This window comes from Panthera pardus, unplaced genomic scaffold (genome assembly GCF_024362965.1).
Source record: "Panthera pardus isolate Hobbes unplaced genomic scaffold, ASM2436296v1 HiC_scaffold_2, whole genome shotgun sequence".
NCBI lineage: Eukaryota > Metazoa > Chordata > Mammalia > Carnivora > Felidae > Panthera > Panthera pardus.
The window spans coordinates 66,713,312-66,733,535 of record NW_026526765.1 but is presented as its reverse complement, the minus strand read 5'-3'; the positions used below and the strand labels follow the sequence as shown (position 1 = coordinate 66,733,535).

The 20,224-nt window shown below is 37.4% G+C and overlaps 1 protein-coding gene across 1 annotated transcript in view; it reads left to right on the top strand.

Annotated features, from left to right (window-relative positions):
• Positions 1-20,224, top strand: part of DCP2 (decapping mRNA 2) — a 50,510-nt gene that overhangs the window by 17,756 nt on the left and 12,530 nt on the right. The window contains exons 3-8 of the mRNA XM_019450492.2: positions 4,646-4,773; positions 5,179-5,277; positions 15,131-15,283; positions 15,406-15,518; positions 15,618-15,725; positions 18,040-18,175. Of these exons, the coding sequence (XP_019306037.1) occupies positions 4,646-4,773; positions 5,179-5,277; positions 15,131-15,283; positions 15,406-15,518; positions 15,618-15,725; positions 18,040-18,175 (737 nt within the window). The remainder of the gene's footprint in view (positions 1-4,645; positions 4,774-5,178; positions 5,278-15,130; positions 15,284-15,405; positions 15,519-15,617; positions 15,726-18,039; positions 18,176-20,224) is intronic.

Below are 20,224 nucleotides of genomic sequence, written 5' to 3'. Positions count from 1 at the left end.
CATGTATTCGAATGGAATTGTAACCACAAGTTCACTGTACTGTACTAGAGTTGGAGGAAGAATGGAAATAACTCTTGTCCTCAGCTCCTAGCTATAATTCTCCTTGAGTTCCATGAAATATGGGTCAGCCCTGCCCCAGGTCTCTGCAGAAAATGGATGAAACACTTTGTTCTAGATCATTGGTAACCATAAAAATTTTTTAAATTTTTGATCAAGGCTAAGGAATATTATGCAAATCTTTTGAAATGGTATTCAAGAAGACTTAGTTGGCAGGAGAGGTTAAACCATAGGGTGGGCTGTCACATTACTTGAGATACGGAGCATTAAGGTCTTGAACCATAGTAGAGGGACTACAAAGAAAAGACTGAAGAGACATTTCAGTGGCAGAAATGATCAGGCTCTTTGATTAAATAATGGAGAAGTAAATGAAGAATCAAAGGGGGATAGAACTGCTATTGAACACTATCTTTGTTAAAGACTTGGTCATAGGTTCTGTGGAGAAATTATGGAGGACTTCGCTTTTAAGAAGCTGTAATCTAGTGATAGAAACATGATCAAAACAGGCAAATCTGCGTCTGTGATCTATTTTGCATAGACTTAGGGTTCTACCAGAACAACTTTACATACTTTGGGGTTCTGGGCAACATTTTGTGTGTGTATGCACATGAGTTTTAAACTTCCCTTGCTAATTAAAAAAAAACAACAACATCCAAAACTTTGTTTCGTTATGTTTATTCAGTTGTATAGAGAAAAGCCTTTCTTGCTAATGTGATAGATTTCATTAAATAAGTGAGTGTTTACTCCATGCCAGGCATTATGTAGTGAACAAAGTGGTTTCAGTCCCTGTCTTCAAGATGAAAGAAAGTTATTAGTGCAGTATGGTAAGTTACGATAGGGTACTACTGAAGAGCATCGAGTAAAAGTTGACAGCATAAGTTCTGGAGCCAGTTTACTTGGGTTAGGGTCCCATCTTTGCCATTTACTTGCCATGCGACCTTGGGCAAATTGTGGAGCTTTTCTGTACCTTTGTTTTCTTTTTTATAAATTGTGTATAGCCTTGAGATTTTTCTTTAGTAAGTGCTCAGCAAGGTCAGTATAGAATGGGCATCCTGGATTTTCTCCTGGGTTAAAGTTTTGCTTAGGGATCTATGTTCAGAGAACAGTGGGGCAAAGGAATTTTGGAAATTGCTAAGAGATTGATTAAAGTGATAAGCCATATTGTTTAGGGAAGAAAATAAAAGCAGGAGGAGGGTGCTAATGCAGACAAATGAATATAGTCAAGATCAATGTACAATAATGATATAATGTGAGTTAATTAGAAGAATGCTGTAGAAAGTTATGGTCATGATGTTTTATTTCAGGCAAATTGCGGGAATAGTTTTAGTGATAGCAAGGTCCAGAATGTTGCTATGGGATTTGGTCTGAGAAGTGGGAATGGATAGGACAAGGAATACAAGGAACTGAGGCTACAGCTTGAGAGGAGTTGTCCATGAGGAAATTTGTATCATTATCATTAATTGTATCAAGATATCATTATCTTGATAATGGCAGGATTTTGGAGGACGATTACTGTCTAAATGATGGTTCTACCTAGAACAGATTTTTCATGTATTTGCAAAAATGTTAGTATAAAAAGAGTACTTAAGAAAAATTCACTAGATTATTAAAAAAAAAAGATTATATGTATTCTATATTCTTGTAAGAATATGTTACAAGTGGGGATGTGCTTCAAATTTTTACTTTAATCAGTATAACCTCTTAACTACCGTTGACCCATGAACAATGTGGGGATTAGGAGTCCTGACCTCTGTGTAGTGTGAAGTCTGTGTATAACTTTGACTCCCCAAAACTTAACTGCTAATAGCCTACTGTTGACCAGAAGCCTTACCAGTAAAATAGCCAGTAAACACGTGTTTTGCATGTGACATGTATTATATACTGTATTCTCACAATAAAGTAACTAGAGGAAAGAAAACATAGAAAGATTCTTTTCAGTGTTCTAAGTATATCTTGAACTGTAGTTGGTTCAGTCAACTCATTTTGTGGTGGTTTTGGGTAGAAAAAAATGAGTAAATGGAAAATGTAAATAGTAGTCAGTTGATTTATAATTTCTCTTGTTAAATATTTTTTGTTTTTTTTTTTTAAAGTTGTTTAATGGGTAGAAAAGTAAGATAACACTAATTTATGGACATGGTGATGCACCTTGCAGTTATTAGGAACACTGTAGGAAGAGGAAAGAGGAAGAACTGCAGAAGTATCTTCCTCTCTGAACTATTAGGAGTTCTTTCTGCTTCGTGCATACTTTTGTTTTTCTATGGTAAAAATTTTATTGGAAGAAATAAACATTTATTTAAGATGTATACTTAAGATTAAAAAAAAAACAAAAACCTGTGATGACTTTGATCTTTATTTATTTTTGACAGACAGGAGAGACAGAGCATGAGCAGGGGAGGGGCAGAGAGACGGAGATACAGAATCCGAAGCAGGCTCCAGGCTCTGAGCTGTCAGCACAGAGCCCAACGCAGGGCTTGAACTCACGAGCCATGAGATCATGACCTAAGCCGAAGTCGGATGCCCAACCGACTGAGCCACCCAGGCACCCCAAACCTGTGATGACTTTAAAACACATAAGAGGTTTTACTAAACATATAAAGCCAGACTATTATTGGGAAGTACCTTTCCAGAATGTTAGCAGGCTTGTATAGAATGAAAGGGTTAATGTTATATCCAAGCTTTGTCCTTTTTTCTCCCTTCCCCAATTAAAGGCATTTATGCTGAGATTCTATTATAGTGAGATTATATTGTAGATTGTATATTGAGGTTAACCTAGTATCTGTCTTTTGATTACAGTGTTGTCCTAGATGGTTGACTTCTTTGGGCTCTTTGAGGGCCTCTATAGTTTTTACTACAACTCTAAAAACCAAAACAGATTGATTGATCTATTTATTTATTTAAATATTTGTTTACTTTTGGGGGGGGAGGGGCAGAGAGAGAGGGAGACACAGAATCCAAAGCATGTTCCATGCTCTGAGCTGTCAGCACAGAGCCCGATGCGGGGCTTGAACCCATGAACCGTGAGATCATGACCTGAGCCAAAGTCGGATACTTAACCAACTGAGCCACTCAGGTGCCCGAAAACAGGTTTTTTTATTTTTTTTATTTTTTATTTTTTTTTATTAAATTTTTTTTTTTTCAACGTTTTTTATTTATTTTTGGGACAGAGAGAGACAGAGCATGAACGGGGGAGGGGCAGAGAGAGAGGGAGACACAGAATCGGAAACAGGCTCCAGGCTCCGAGCCATCAGCCCAGAGCCTGACGCGGGGCTCGAACTCACGGACCGCGAGATCGTGACCTGGCTGAAGTCGGACGCTTAACCGACTGCGCCACCCAGGCGCCCCAAACAGGTTTTTTTAAATAAAAAGCTATAGAACTTATAAAATTGTTTTCATAAAATGAATTTAATACGATTTTTTTTTTTTAAATCAACTGTCAGTCACAGTGTGAATATAGTGCTTCTTTGAGGGTGTTTTGATGTGCCTGTACTAACCAGCTTTTCCACCACCTTTCTTTGCTATTTATCTGTTAATGAAACCTTCCTTTCTATATTATGCTAGCTATATTCCTTTCTATATTATGCATCATTTGACCTTAATACATCATTTGTATATTAGTTTCCTCCATTTTTAGTAGACCACAGCAGTAAGTAGTACTATGGTCTCCGAAATCATGTAGTACTTGATATATGTGGTCATCCAAATGATTGAAAGTATGCTCATATTACCTGTTTTTAGGTTAACATCAAAATAAAAAGAATAAATGTGTTCATAAAGGACTTGAGGACCCTTAAGAATACATCCTTGGTTTGAGAAACACTGTCATAACAAATATCTTTTCCCACACTTTCCATAATTAACAGTGTTGTAGTGATGAGGCATTTGATAGAGTAGAGTATTGGAAGCCTGAGCATCTACTTTACAGGTTTAGGTTTTATCTACTTAAAAAATAAAAAAATATTTTACTCTGCCCAGTACGGGGGGCAGGGCATGCCCAGTTTCTTTTGAAATAGGCTATACTTAATGCCCAGATTTACTTTTCTCTATAATTCTTAGTAATTCCTCATTTTAAAAATGTTTTTAATTTTAAAACTAGTCAATACATGTGCATGGTGAAGACATTCAACAGTAGAGAATAGTGGTATACATCATCCCTAGTTCTCCTTCCCAGAGGTAGCCACTTTTATTTGTTTTGGTGGTTTCTACCTTTCACCAATGTATGTATACTGTACTTCTGTTTCTTGTGATCAGTTTTAGTATTTGTTGACTCCTGATGTGGTGAATTTGACTCACTTAATGAGAAGTATTTGAGATGTTCACATGGCCCTGAATTTGTGTTAGCATAGAGCTCTAAGACTGACTATGCAAATCTTACTTGATTTGTGTCCAGCTGAATGCAGAAGCTAGCAATGACTTGTTCAGGAGAAAACAAAGAGGGGAGGGGTAGTGACCAAGAAGGAGGAACAAAACTTAGGTGAAGATTTGAGTAATTTCATATAAAATTCATAGTTGATTTAAATAGGTTTCTTTTTATATGTAAGTACTCAAGCTATATTTAGAGAGAAAGTAGCTTCCTTAACACTATGTATACTCTTCAGTCACTGTCCATTTTTGCTGCCTCAAGGTGAAGATGTGGAAAAAATTTTGGATGAATGGAAGGAATATAAAATGGGAGTACCAACATATGGTGCAATTATTCTTGATGAGACACTTGAAAATGTGAGTGTAATAAAAGATTTTTAGTGCAGTCATCACCTGTTTTCATCATAAATAAAATGTATGTGCTGTTTATATAATGTTCTGAACTGAGGTTTGAAAATAGACTTTTAGTGCTGAAAGGCCAAAGTTTGTATATTTTTTCTGCATTCTGAGTCCTAATATTTTATACTTGTAGTATGACTTATTGCAAAGAAATGTCACTTTATTGAAGAAATACTTTAAAATGGGCAGAATGCCCATGTTCATACTGGTATAGTGAGACTTTTGGAAGATACTAAAACCAAGTACTGTATAAAAATATTGGTGATAACAGTTACTTGAAGGAAGGAGAAAAACACCTTTGACCTAGAAAGGAGTGTGGGAAAGGAAGGCAAGTTTTATTTTTACCTCTGCTCATTTTTATAGGTACTACTGGTTCAGGGGTACCTAGCAAAATCAGGCTGGGGATTTCCAAAAGGAAAAGTAAATAAAGAAGAAGCTCCTCATGATTGTGCTGCTAGAGAGGTGAGTTACTGCAGTTTGAAACACGGTAGCATTCGGTGATTATGCTTTGAGTAAAGTACTTTTTAGTCATGGAAACTTACTGTTTGGACCATCTAATTCTCTTTCTAGAACTTGACTGCAAGAAGTAACTTATCTTTTTTAAGGTGACTGTTGATTCTTTTGTCCACATGTATCATTTATTCTTCCCTTATTTGTTTCCGTTTTCTTTTATTGTCCATTTTTAATTCTGTTATCTCTAACTCCTTCTCTACCTTGTTTTAAGATTGGATTTGCAGTTGGTAAAACACTTTGGCATTTACAACCCTTGTTTTATGTTTATTGTCTTGGCTTCCAGACAAGTGCACAATTTGTGCTTCCTTAAGAAATTTACATTTGTTGCTCAAACCCACTCTACCTTCCCACTGCCTGTAAGATGAAGTTTAATTCTTTAAACTATTGAAACTCCATCCCTTATTCCTGACACAAAATTTAGCCATTCCTAAATTTACCTTTATTCTCAGTCAAAAGAATTTATTCTCTGTTACTTGAATTTAACTGATTTGTTTCAGCCTCTAAACTTTGCTTATATTATCTCCTTACTCGGAAAGTTGTCTTTTCTTCCTAACTATTCAAATCCTATCTAGACCCAGCTCAAATTATGACTTTTCTTATTTGTAAAGTGAGGTTTAGCGTGAATAACTTCTTTTTTTCTTTTTTTAAATGTTTATTCATTTTTTGAAAGAGGGAGAGAGAGAGCACAAGCAGAGGAGGGGCAGAGAGAAAGGAGACAAAATTCAAAGCAGGCTCCAAGCTCTGAGCTGTCAGCACAAAGCCTGATGGAAGACTCGAACTCATGAACCATGAGATCATGACCTGAACGGTTGGACGCTTAACCTGACTGAGCCACCCAGACGCCCCCCGATTTTTTGTTTTAATTGAAGTGTAGTTTATACACAGTGTTAGTTTCAGGTGTAGACTAGAGTGGTTCAGAAAATCTGTATACATCAATGCTATGCTTACCACAAGTGTAGCTATCATTTGTCACCATACAACGCTATTACAATACCATTGGCTGTGTTCCCAATACTGAATCTTTTATCCCTGTGTTTTATTTATTTCATAACTGGAAGCCTGTACTTCCACTACCCTTCATCATTTTGTTCCTCCCCTAAACCACCTCCCCTGTGGCAGCCACCAGTTTGTTTTCTGTACTTGTGGATCTTTTTCTGCTTTTTTTTTTTTTTCATTTATTTATTTTTGGGACAGAGAGAGACAGAGCATGAACGGGGGAGGGGCAGAGAGAGAGGGAGACGCAGAATCGGAAACAGGCTCCAGGCTCCGAGCCATCAGCCCAGAGCCTGACGCGGGGCTCGAACTCACGGACCGCGAGATCGTGACCTGGCTGAAGTCGGACGCTTAACCGACTGCGCCACCCAGGCGCCCCTGCTTTTTGTTTTAAAAAAAAAATTTTTTTTAATGTGTATTTATTTTTGAGAGAGACAGAGACAGAATGTGAGTGGGTTAGAGGCAGAGAGAGAGGGAGACACAGAATCTGAAGCAGGCTCCAGGCTCTGAGCTGTTAGCACAGAGCCTGATGCGGGGCCCGTTGAACCCACAAGCTGTGAGATCATGACCCAAGCTGAAGTCGGATGCTCAACCAACTGAGCCACCCAGGCGCCCCTGTTTTTGTTTTTTTAGATTCCAAATATAAATGAAATAATATAGTAATGTCTTTCTCTGACTTATTTCACCTAACGTTATACCCTCTAGACTATCCACATTGTTGCAAATGGCAAGATCTCATTCTTTTTTTTATGGCCGAGTAGTATTCGTGTGTGTGCGCGCGCGTGCGCGCACGTACGCGCACATACGTGTATGTACGTACGTGTGTACGTACCCCACATCTTCTTTATCCATTCATCTATCGATGGGCACTTGGGTTGCTTCCATGTCTTGGTTATTGTAAATAATGCTGCAATAAACATAGGGGTGCTTATGCCCTATATTAGGGTATATGTAAAAACACTGCTTCAAATTAGTGTTTTTGTATTCTTTGGGTAAATACTAGTGGAATTATTGGATCATATGGTATTTCTGTTTTTAATTTTTGAGGAACCTCTATGCTCTTTGCACAGTGGCTATACCAGTTTGCATCTCCACCAGCAGCGCACAAGGGTTTCTTTTTCTCCACATCCTCACCAGTACTTGTTATTTCTTATCTTTTTGATTGTGGCCATTCTGTAGAGTGAATAATTTCGAAAGTTCATTCATTTTTTCTTTTTAATTTTAGAGAGCACATGGGAACGGGGGAGAGGGGCAGAGGGAGGGAGAGAATCTTAAGCAGACTCAGCGTGGAGCCCATTGTGGGACTCGATCCCACATCTCTGGGATCATGACGTGAGCCAAAATCAAGAGTCAGACACTCAACCAACTGAGCAAACCAGGCATCCCTAAGGTTCTTTCTTAATTAAAATTCTGTTTATTTTAAAATTTAACCAGTGAGCTCTATCCTATAGTAGTCTCTGAACTTTAATAACAGTTGTTGTCTAGACATTTGCTTGGCATTAATTATGTAGTACTTGTTATACATTGTGGACTGTATTCTTGTTTATGAATTTCTTATCATTTATCACATTACATCTTCCTGAAATTTGAGAAGTTGAGCTATAAGGAAGCACAATATAATGGAGAGAGAACTGCTCTAGGAGTTGAAGATTTGTTCCAGTATGTTTCTAGTAAATGCTAGTCAATATCCTAGAGACTTTGGGTGAGCCACTTAATCTTTGTAAGATACACGTACTATTAAGAGTTATTTAAGGGCTTCATAACTAGAAGTAAGTATCTTTAAAATCTAAGGTGGTAGTGATTAACTTTGAGATATTTTTGAGACGGCAGTATGGATTTTATGGCATATTTCATTTGGATCTGTTGCCTTACTTTGTCTTGGCTCAGTATTTTCCTGTAGCAACGTTCACCTGGTTTAAGTTTGGATGTAATTATTGGTGAGTGATAGTAATTAAAATTCTTACAAACCACTAACATATTTATTTAACATAGAAAAACCATTAGTGGTTATTTACTTTGGAGTAGGATTTAAAAAATGATTGAAAATGCTACATTTCTAATTCAGTATGGAACACTTTCTAAGTAAGTATTTGCAATAGCTTATAGACCAATAATACAAGTAAATGAAGGTTTACCCACACCCCTTAAAATTGAAAGGTAACAGGTGAGAAATTGACACATCCTCTAAGACCTTTCCCTTTCTGTGGATAGTAGGAGACTAAATGGAGCGGTTGTAAAGTCTTTCCTTTTATGTCTTCAAATTTTGTGGTCCTCATGCTCATAAGGAAGACAAAATAGAAATCTTAGCATCCTACTTTGAGGAATTGATCAGTAATCCTGTACGTAGAGTTAGACTGGTCCTACAGCAGTATAATAATTGTCTGGGTCCAGAAAAGAGACTACATTAACTGGAAAACAGGCTAAATTTGGTGAGATCAGCTGTCTCTGTAATTGGATCTTTCTGAGGAAACTTAGAGAACATCAAATATTTAAATTTGCAGAGCTGAAGTAGTACCCCAGACCCAAGGGATCATCTACATCTACCACTAGAACCTTCCTTCTGACAAATTTTATACACTATATTGTAAGAGGCTGGGTGATGCAGAAATATAGGCTATGGGGGTGGGCAGAGGCAATTAACCTGTGAACTGAGGCACTCAGTTTTCACTTCAGTTTATCTTGTTTGTTTTCTACTCTGAAATACTAAGATAAAAGATTGTCCTATTCATGTGGTGCTAATTTCGGTAATAATTCTAGATCACCATAATTTGTAAGAAAGTAAAAGTTTATTAGGGCATGGGGAATGAGAGAATGGAGTGTAGATGATAGGATGCTACAGAGAATCTTGTGGGGAGGGATACAGCCATTATGGAAGAGGATCAGCTCCATTTTATAGGAGAGGAACTGAAACAGATCAGTTTAGTAACATGCCCAAGGCCTCACAGTGAGCAGCAGAACAGGGATGCAGAACCTTGGTTGGGCTCTGGAGTCCATGTTTCTGACTACTACAATATAGGCAGTCAAGGAATATTTGTAAATGGGTATTTCTAAATACACACACAGATGGAAACAGAAGGAATTTGTGATTTTTAAGTACTGTGTATCTATTTTCTAATAACGTTTACCTTTCTCAGGTGAATATGTATAAGTTGTTTTGTTTTGTTTTTTTTTCTGTTTTAGAGCTTTTGCCTTGCTTTGAGGAAAGCATAGGTATTCTTAGAAACCATAGACCCTTAATTTCAAGGAAAGACTTTTTCCTTTTGATAGTAAGAATTAATCCTTTTAAACTTTCAGATCTAAGTAACATCCTCTTTTAGCTGATAAAGGAACATGTCAGAAAAAAAACTTGTCTTTAATTTTTCTACATTTTTGGATTAGAATTTGATTTTTATTTTTGGTTTTTAAATGGTTGCCTTTGTTATAAAGAGAGAAAAATTTGGGGGTTAAGGTTGAGCATTCCTATATTAGTCCAGTCAGGCTGCCATAACAAAATACCACAGATGGAGTAGCTTAAACTCAACAGAAATTTAAGTTTTAGAGGCTGAGAAGGCCAAGATCAAGGTTCCTGGTGAAGGTTCTCATGCTGGCTTGCAGGTGGCTGCTTTCTTGCTTTGTGTTCATGTGGTCTTTTTCCTGGGTGCCTGTATGAGTGCAGAGAGCTCGCCCTTTGTTGTTGTCATCTTATAAGAACACCCCCAACCTTAATGTCCTTATTAGACCCCCAACCTTATGTCCTCATTTTACCTTTATCGCCTCCTCACAGGCCCTATTTCTAAATACAGTCAGTCGCATTAAGGGTTGGGCCTTCAACTTAGGAATTTTGGTAGGACAAAGTTCAGTGCAAAGCAGCTGCCATTTTCGAGTTTGAAAGTGTTCAACTAGCAGTCCTAGACTTGTAGTGTATGTTTCTGCCACTTGGTGGTGCTGCAGTATAACAGAAGCAGTGCTGTGTGGCCCTGGTGGGAGTATCACCAATGTCTTAGTTTAAAACCAGATTGTTATTTTTTGTAGGAGTTCATGTTAATATTACAGTTTTCCTTTTAATTTTCACTTGTATTAACCTGTCAGGAAGTGTCCTATCTGAAAGTTTTTAGCTGCCATTAGACTTAGGCTAATGCTTTAAACTTTTTTTTCTTTTAATTTTTTTTTCTTTTAAGTTACGTGTTTCTGTCATGAGTGTTTAAGCTTGATTTAAGTTGCTAAATAACATTTTAATTTGGTTTATTATAGTTAAGTTAATGTTGTTATTTCATTATATGTGGCTGTCCAGAGGTGTTTTGTTAAAGCAGAATCTGATCCATCTTATAAGAACTGTTTATGTGATCTGAGCTGAAAGAAACACTGACAAGCAGGTTCCTCAGGGACAAGGTATGAATAATTAATAGAAAGCTTAGTGCCATCTTTTTTTTTTTTTTTTTTTTTAGTTTATTTATTTATTTATTTATTTATTTACTTACTTATATAATCTCTACAGCCGACATGAGGTTTGAACTCATGACCCTGAAATCAAGAGTCATGGGCTCCTCTGACTGAGCCAGCCAGGTGTCCCAACCTTAGTGCCATCTTGATTAGAAATTTCCTGTCTTTAACCTTTTGGTTCACCTTTGTTAATTGGGTTCTGTTACCTTTTTTTTAAAATTTTTTTAATTTATTTTTTTTGAGAGAGAGAGACAGACAGACAGGGTGTGAGTGGGGCATGGCAGAGAGAGAGACACAGAATCTGAAGCAGGTTCTAGGCTCTGGGCTGTCAGCACAGAGCCTGACATGGAGCTCGAATCCAAGAACCGTGAGATCATGACCCGAGCCGAAGTTGGATGCTTAACCCGCTGAGCCACCCAGGCGCCCCAAGTTCTGATTACTTTTATTCAGTGAAGTAGATTTAGGACAAGGATGGGAAAATGTTTTCTAGAGATTGTTGAAAGGATGTGTTAGGATAACTTCAGTATATTTTCATTGTTAATTGTGGTGAAATACCAGTTGTTGAATAAGCAAGTGATTCCTGTGTTTTCAGGATTTCATTTTGTTGCTTACTATTTAGCAAAACAGTATATTTTATTGTAATGAAGCTGACTTTAATATGCATTTACATAACTTAACCTTGATAGAATTTGTACAGAGGAACAATTGGTTGGTTTATTCTACTTCTTCCTATAGGTTTATAAAAGATATTAGATAATAGGGAGAGGATTTCATTGTGCTGGTGCTCTTTGGGCAGCACATTTTTTAATCTTACTTAGGGATTTTTATCTGATACCATTTGAGAAGTTAATGCTATTCTCTGTGCCAGGAAAATTAACTATGTACTATAATACAGGAATAGATTTGATCCATAGAAGATGTGGTATCAAAACTTTTGTCTTTGATGTCTGTGTATGTGAGTGAGCTATTAAAAGCTTTTCCTGGTAAATATGATGAGAATGGATACCTAACTTTATTTTTTATTTTGAGAGAGAGAGAGTGTGTGTGTGTGAGTGGGGAGGGGCAGAGAGAGGTAGAGAGAGAATATCTATCCCACCTGGGGCTCCAACTCCTGAACCGAGAGATCATGACTTGAGCCGAAATCAAGAGTTTGGTGTTTATTTGACTGGGCCACCCAGGCGCCCCTGGATACCTAACTTTAGAGGCAAGTCAATCTTCATCACTTCTAGAATTGGGAGTTTATATCTGTTACTTTATTATATTTGTTCTAAGTTTGGTTGTACAGGGTTTGAAGCTATGTTTAGCACTGATGGCTCTTTTCATTTTACCTCATATTGTACCACTTCCTCCCATATGATTCTTCAGCTATAGTCTTTCCCAGCTCTAAACGGAATGCCATTTTCCTATCTGGCAAACTCCTATTCATCTTTCAAGTCCAGCTCAGGTGTATCCAGCGGACTAGAGTGCTGTCCATGACACCTTCTTGAGATAACCACCCTATTTCACAACTCACACCTTACCTTAACCCATGACTGAGTTATGTATTCCTACAGTATCCACCTACCTCTTGGCATGTATATTGTATTACAGTTATTTTCTTTTTTAGGCTGAGTTCCTTAAAGAGCAGTGCTTGCTTTATTAATTTCTGAAGTCCGTGTGTAGGATGGTACCTGTTACTTATTAATAAGCACACAGTACATATTTGAATGCACTAAATGCATTACTATTGAGATAATTACAAGTAGTATAGAGCAAAATAAAGAACAGTAACACAAAGAATATATTTGCCTATTAATATTTTGCCATATTTGATTTATTACATTTGATACATATGTGTGTATGGTTTTTATTATTGCTGAATAATTTGGGAATAAAATGCAGACATAATGCCCCTTAATCCCTAAATACTTATGCATGTAAATTTTTTTTTAAGATAAGTGTACTCTTTTGGCAGTGGGGGGAGAGAGCATGTGTGCACATGTACGCAAACCAGTGAGGGGCAGAGAGAGAGGGAGAGACAATCCCAAGTGACAGCCTGATGGCAAGGCTTGATCTCACAAACCATGAGATCATGACCTGAGTTGAGATCAAGATGCTTAATCAACTGAGCCACCCAGATGCCCCTCTTTCTTTTTTTTTTTCCTTAAAAAAATTTTATGTTTTTAAAATTTTTTTATGTTTTTTGAGAGAGAGAGAGAGAGAGAGAGAGAGAGAACACAAGTAGGGGAGGAGCAGAGAGACAGAATCTGAAGCAGGCTCCAGGCTCTGGGCTGTCAGCACAAAGCCCAACACGGGGCTCAAACTCACGAACCATTAGATCATGACCTGAGCTGAAGTAGGGCACTTAACTAACTGAGCCACCCAGGTGCCACTCTTTCTTTTTTTTTAAATACCAAGTATATACATGCACACCCAGTCTGACATTTCCAGAAGTAGGAAATACAAGTAATGTTTCTCCTTTTTCTGTATACCACAGAACATTTTTCAAGTGAGTATATTCACCTTGCTTTTAAGATAAGGAACAAAAGGTTTAGCATACTTAGGAATTTATAGAAGTGAGGTGTCATGGAGGAGCCTAAGTTGGGAGTCATGGACTATACATGCCTGAGAGAAGGAGAGATGTGCCTTTTTTGAGGAATGTAGAAAGATGTACATCGAACTGACAAGAGAAGGCAGAAAGATGAAAGAAATGAGTAGGAATAGCTCCTCTACACCTGGATCTTGCAAGAGATTCAGCCCTGGCCATGTGTTTTAATATCTTCTGCCCCACTGGTTGGTTAGGAGATGCTGAAACCAGAGGGAAGGACTTACTACAGTGTAAAAGATCCTCAGTGGACTTTAGACACTGAGAATCCAAAACCTTTTTGATTCGGGGGTGAAGTGGAGAAGGACTTAACACATGTTATTTGAAGAAGAACTTTAAGGCTAGAAGAGATGAGTAGTTTTTTTATTTTACACAGAAGCCCAATTTGTTAATCAGAGTAAGTATGGTTTCTTTGGTTGAAGGAAGAGGTGAAGGTTGGATGTAACACCAATTCCTGAGATGTATGTTCTCCCAGTTCCTCCTCCTCCAGCCCCTGAGGGAAGGCAGTTTTAGAACCATGCGTCTGTCTTTTCACTAGTTTTCAGTTCTTTTGCGTTTGCCCCCCACTCACACACAAAAGAGGTTGTAGCTCTACTTTTGAAATCTGTCCGTAAAAAAAAAAAAAGTTAGTATTAATCACAATTCAATTTTCATGTTTGAAAAATAGTTTTATTTGTACAAGAGTTTTTAAGTCTGTAACTTGGTGTATGTGTAGATTCATATGTGCTGTTAATAAAATCATATGTGGTCCCAGCTTAAGAGTTCTGGACCCAATTACAATGAGTGTGTGTGGTGGTGGAGGTGGGGGTGGCTGTTGTTCTCACACCAACAAGCAATTGACAGACACTGGCTGCGTGTCCTATAATTCAGCTCAATTCTGAGTTTGTCTACCTGGATAGAATCAAATCCCACAGGTTAAGGGACTCCTACAAGACTGCCCTTCACTTCAGATGACAGTCATAAGTCCAGGTTGTCATCTGTATTTCTGACCTAGATTGGAGGTTCCAGCGGCCCCCCTCCTTGGGTTCAGTTAATTGCTAGAATGGCTCTTAGAACTGAGAAAAACTGGTTTATTTAAAAGGATATATAACTCAAGAACAGCCAGATGGAAGAGATGTAGAGGGCAAAGTATGGAAAAAGGGTGCTCTCTCCTACTGCACCACTGTTCCCAAATCTCCCATGTTCATTAACCCAGAAGTCACCGTCCAGTTCCCCACCCCTCGGCCTTTTGGGTTTGTATAGAGGTGTCTTTGTGTAGGCAGTCTTGATTAAATCACTGGCTGTTGGCTTTTTGAGCTCAATCTCTAGCCTTTCTCTCCTTCCTGGTGATGGGAGGAGGGTGGGGGTTGAGGGTGGGACTGAAAGTTCCAGTCCTCTGAACTTGGTTGGTTCTCCTGGCAGTCAGCCCCCATCTTTAGGTAGGGGCCAAAAGTTACCTCATTAACATAACAGAAGACATCCTTGTGGCTTTCATGCTTAGGAAATTCTGAGGGTTTTAGGAGGTTTGTACCAGAAAGGTGATGAAAACCAAATAATATATTTTTCTTATTGTAAACCGCAGTATCACACATCTTCCTTCATTGAATAGGTGAAGAACTTAGGCTCAGATATATTAAAGGGGTTTATCCATAGTTGAACAGTTCAATAGAGGCAGAACTAGAACCCTAGAGCATTCTGACTTCTTGCCTAGTGTTTTCATGCCTTTACTTGCCTGGATATTTCTGAGTTTTTGCCTTTGAAGTAAATTTTAACAAACTGGAGGTCTAACAGCAGCAATTGAAAATCATCATCCAAATTTATTTCCAGGTCTTTGAAGAAACTGGTTTTGATATCAAAGATTATATTTGTAAGGATGATTACATTGAACTTCGAATCAATGACCAGCTTGCTCGTTTGTACATCATTCCAGGAATTCCAAAAGACACAAAATTTAACCCAAAAACCAGAAGAGAAATTCGGGTATGTAACTGAAAGAATTTTCAAGTTGCTAGACAGTATTTAAGTTGCAATTCAGTGAAGTAGGAAATTGCTTTTAGAAACTCCTTGATGATAATTCAATGAATTCTTTTCTTCTGTCTCAGAACATTGAGTGGTTCTCCATTGAGAAATTGCCCTGTCATAGAAATGATATGACTCCAAAATCCAAACTTGGTTTGGCACCTAACAAATTCTTTATGGCCATTCCCTTTATCAGGTATGTCCTTGTTTATCAAAATACTAAAGTAATCTTCATAATTCTGATAGCTTCTTTACGTAGCCCAGTTCTAAAAGTGAATTCTTAATGTTTCCATAGGCCATTAAGGGACTGGCTTTCCCGGAGATTTGGAGATTCCTCAGACAGTGACAATGGATTTTCCTCTGTGGGTAGCACACCAGCTAAACCCACTGTGGAAAAATTGAGGTAAAGAAATACATTCATAGGATTCCTACCTCCTGATAGTTTTTTTTTCTTAATTTTTATTTATTTTTTGAGAGGAGAGAGAGAGAAACAGAGCACGAGTGGGGGAGGGGTAGAGAGAGAGAGAGGAAGACACAGAATCTGAAACAGGCTCCAGGCTCCAAGCTGTCAGCACAGAGCCTGACATGGGGCTCAAACTCACAGACTGTAAGATCATGACCTGAGCCAAAGTCAGACACTTAACCAACTGAGCCACCAAGGTGCCCCTACCTTCTGATAGTGTTTAACACTAACGTATTACTTCCAAAGTTTCTAGAGGTGTTGAATTCTTTTCTGTAGGTACTATTTTGTTACTAGTCTCATAGATAATAGAAATTTTTTTTATAAAGGGTTTTTAATGAGGTGAAAAAGGTTAATTGGAGTTGGAAAGGAGCTTCAGGCTCATTTTAAAATAGTATACACAAGAGGGTACCACCTTTTTAGATGGATAGAACATGAGGAAAAAAAATCTGTGTGTTTATAGTTACTTCTCTATTCTTATATCCTACTTTAAGAGGAAGTTGAATCTGAAGGTGGTTGAATGGAAGATATGTTGAGGTTTGTTTTTGTGTAGGGAGATGAGTGCAGATGAGTAATTTGTTCAGAAAGATAGAACTGTGAAGACGTGGGGTGGCTTCTCTTCTTTCCAACATAGACTGTTGTACTGCAAAAAGTGACTGTTATGTGGACAGGAACCACAAAGAACATTTTCTTGGTTGGAGCTTAATTGTATCCAAATCAAAATTACAGAGTAGGCTGAGTAAGGAATTTTGTTAAATAAGCATGTATGTTTGTAATAAGCTTGCTAGAACTTTGTTAGGTTCAGAGAGAGTTGCATTTTACATTTTCTTTAATTTAATGTTCTGTTTTCATCCCAGGGCTTCAAAAATTAAACAGGAGTAACCACATTTATAGTCAATATTTTTAAATACATAGGGAATATTCCATTTTAGCTGGGTTTTATGAGGACAGGAGTTTGGACTAAATGCCCTGAGAATCATTTCTGCCTTTCAGAACCTATGGTTATAATCACCACATTATATACTACTAAAGTAAAACACTGTAGAAAAAGTAGACAGGAGTGTAGGCAAAATTAAAAAGAGACAAACATGCAGCTAAAAAGTTATGAAATAGTGACACTGTTTGGAAAAAAAATTGTATGCTTATTCATGTTTGGGTCCACCATAATGTGTGATAGGCCTCCCCTATCTTCTAGTCCTAAGCTTTGTGGTCCTGGAAGGTGGAATAAGGACATAATAAAGCAGCTTTAACCAAATTTCAAGTTTCTTAGGCGGGGACAGTGTGTTTTTAGCATATAGACTAATGTCTTTGGTGATGTGTTAGAGGAAATACCTGAATTTTGTCTGAAGAAAGTAGGGATGTTGCAATTTTATTAGAATTAAAATAAATTTTTTTTAATGTTTATTTATTTTTGAGAGAGAGAGAGAGACAGAGTGTGAGCCGGGGAGGGGCAGAGAGAGAGGGAGACATAGAATCTTAGGCACGCTCCAGGCTCTGAGCTGTCAGCAGAGTCCCAATGAAGGGCTCGAACCCACAAACTGTGAGATTATGACCTGAGCCGAAGTCAGACACTTAACCCACTGAGCCACCCAGGCGCGCCTATTATAATTTTTTAATGGGAAAGGAGAAGAACTCTCAAGTATTCAGAAGCAATCACTGTAATGCAGTTCTTTGGATCAGTGACTCTGGACTGTATTATACATGTAAATGGTACTGTAGAATATTGTTTTTTTTTGTTTTTTATTATGGACCAGTGCATGAGTACAACCTTTTACAATCAAATTCTTTCATATAAGAATTTGAGACCAGACCTTTAATTTGCTCATCTATTGTCTTCAGCTCCTTAATTTTTTTTGCCCTAGAATATAGCTTAAATTTTCAGTTCCTCTTCTACTTCAAATTCCATACTTTAAACATCCTGGTGAGAATGTGAGTTACCTGTCCTATTAAGAAGGAATATCCACTTACATTTGTTAGTTTCAACTAAATTTGGAATTATTTTCTTGAGATTTTTAAAGGTATGATCAGTTATAGGGGGAGGTAATGTGGTTAATTTAGAAAAGTTTGGGATTAAAAATAATACTTAGTTCATTCAAAAAGTAGTGAACACCAGGCCTTCACTGACTGTGTCCTTACGTAAGGTATATCCCAGTGCAGGGAGATGATAAATAAGAAGGTAAAGTTTGTAATCTGGTGTTAGAAGAACTTTAAGTGAAAATTTTCTGATCTGAATTTTATTTTTTAAATCTTGGTATAGTCGAACCAAATTCCGCCACAGTCAGCAGTTATTTCCTGAAGGTTCTCCTGGTGACCAGTGGGTGAAACACAGGCAACCACTGCAGCAAAAGCCATATAATAATCATTCTGAAATGTCTGACCTTTTAAAAGCAAAGGTGAGTGATAATACATTTAAAGATTTTTCTAACTTTAGATTTGATTTTGAAATGTATCTGAATTGAAGAACTGCAGATTAACAGTTAAAGAGCTCTGAATTGTTGATCAACGATTGCTGCATTCCTGACTTGTGATTTGAAGCACGGCTGAGTCTTCTTAACCTTTACAGTTTTGCTGTAAATCCAGTGTAGTAAGTAATCAGAATTAACATCTGACTTTGGTATATATGCAACCAGTGAAAGGTTTATTGTTGTATTGAATTTAGTGCATGATTATACCACACTTTATTTATCCATTCTACTCTTAATAGACATTTTGGATGTTACCTGTTTCAGGCTTTTATAGACAATACTACTATGAATATTTCTGTACATATCTTTGGATGAGCATACACCGTTCTTTTGTGTATAGGTAACAAACAGAATTTTTGGATCCCTGGATATACCTGTGTTCTTCAGTATATGCTGCAAACAATATTCTCAAGTAATTTTATATCCCCAACAAAATATATGAGAGCTTGAGTTGTTCCACATTCTTACTAATTCTTGGTATTATCTGCCTTTATCATTTGAGCTACTCTTGTTTATTTTTATTCTTTTAAAAAATATTCTGGGTTCATCAAAATTACAAACTTTTTGCATTGAAAAGTACAATTAAAAGTGGTTATAGTGTTAAACTTTATGTATATAGTACCACGCTAAAAAAACAGATACCCGGAAGAGCAAGATAAAATTGAATTAAAAGTGTGTGGTAATACGAGTTTCTGAAAGCCTATTTCCTTACCATCCTTTTTTTTTTTTTTTTTTTTTTAATTTTAGTTTTTATTTTTATTGGGAGTATAGTTGACAATGTTACACTAGTTTCAGGTGTACAACACAGTGATTCAACACCTCTGTATGTTATGCTATGCTTACCACAAGTATAGCTACCATTTGTCACCATACAGCCACCATACAGCTCCATTACAATGTGATTGGTTATATTCCCTATGCTTTGCCTTTTATTCTTGTGACTTACTCCATAACTGGAAGCCTGTATCTCCCACTCCCCTTCACCCATTTTGCCCAGCCCCCTACCTCTCTTCCCTCTGGCAACCATCAGTTTGTTCTCTGTTCCTTATCATTCTTGAAGTTAGCTTACTGTTTTCAAGCTATTTTAGGAACTGCTTAATTTTTTCTGTAGGTATTAGATAGAATATAAATAAATGTATTTTGGTATATTTTAAAATGTAAAATATTTTATTCACACTGTTTTAGTCAGTTCTCTTAACTGTCCTTTCAAAACCTCTAAGGGCAAATTAATGTTTAAAAACTATTTTGGGGGGCACCTGGGTGGCTCATTCTGTTAAGCATCCAACTTCAGCTCATGATCTCAAGGTTCGTGGGTTCGAGCCCTGCGTTGGGCTCTGTGCTGACAGCTAGCTTTGGGTTTCGTGTCTCCATCTCTCTCTGCCCTTCTCTTGCTCATGTGTGCTCTTTCTCAAAAATAAACATTTAAAAAATTTTAAAAACTTAATTTTAAGTTAAACTTAGATATTTTTTTGGTAAGAAAATTAACTCATGTTAAAGCACTACAATTGCAAGATGTCATCTACTGAATGTTTAGGCTTTGGGTCTAAATTTAGGGATAATGGCCTAAACGTTAAGAATACTGGTCTTGGGGCACCTGGGTGGCTCAGTCGCGTCTGACTCTTAGTTTCGGCTTAGGTCATGATCTCATGGTTTGTGGGTTTGAGCCCTGTGTCAGGCTCCATGTGGAAGTGCGAAGTCTGCTTGAGATTCTCTCTTTCCCTCTCTCTGTCCCATGGGTGTATGTGTTCTCTCTCTAAATAGATAAATGAATGAATTTTTAAAAATTCTCTCTTTCTTTCCCTCTCTCTTCTTCTGCTTCTGCCTTACTTCCATGGACTCTCTCTCTAAAAAAGAAAAAAAATACCCCGCTCCCATTTTTTTTTTTAACTCAGGCATTGTAAACAAAATCTGTAGATAGAAATGGGATAAGGCAAGATTGCTAGGGACCTTGTATTTGCCATTTCATACCTTTAGAGG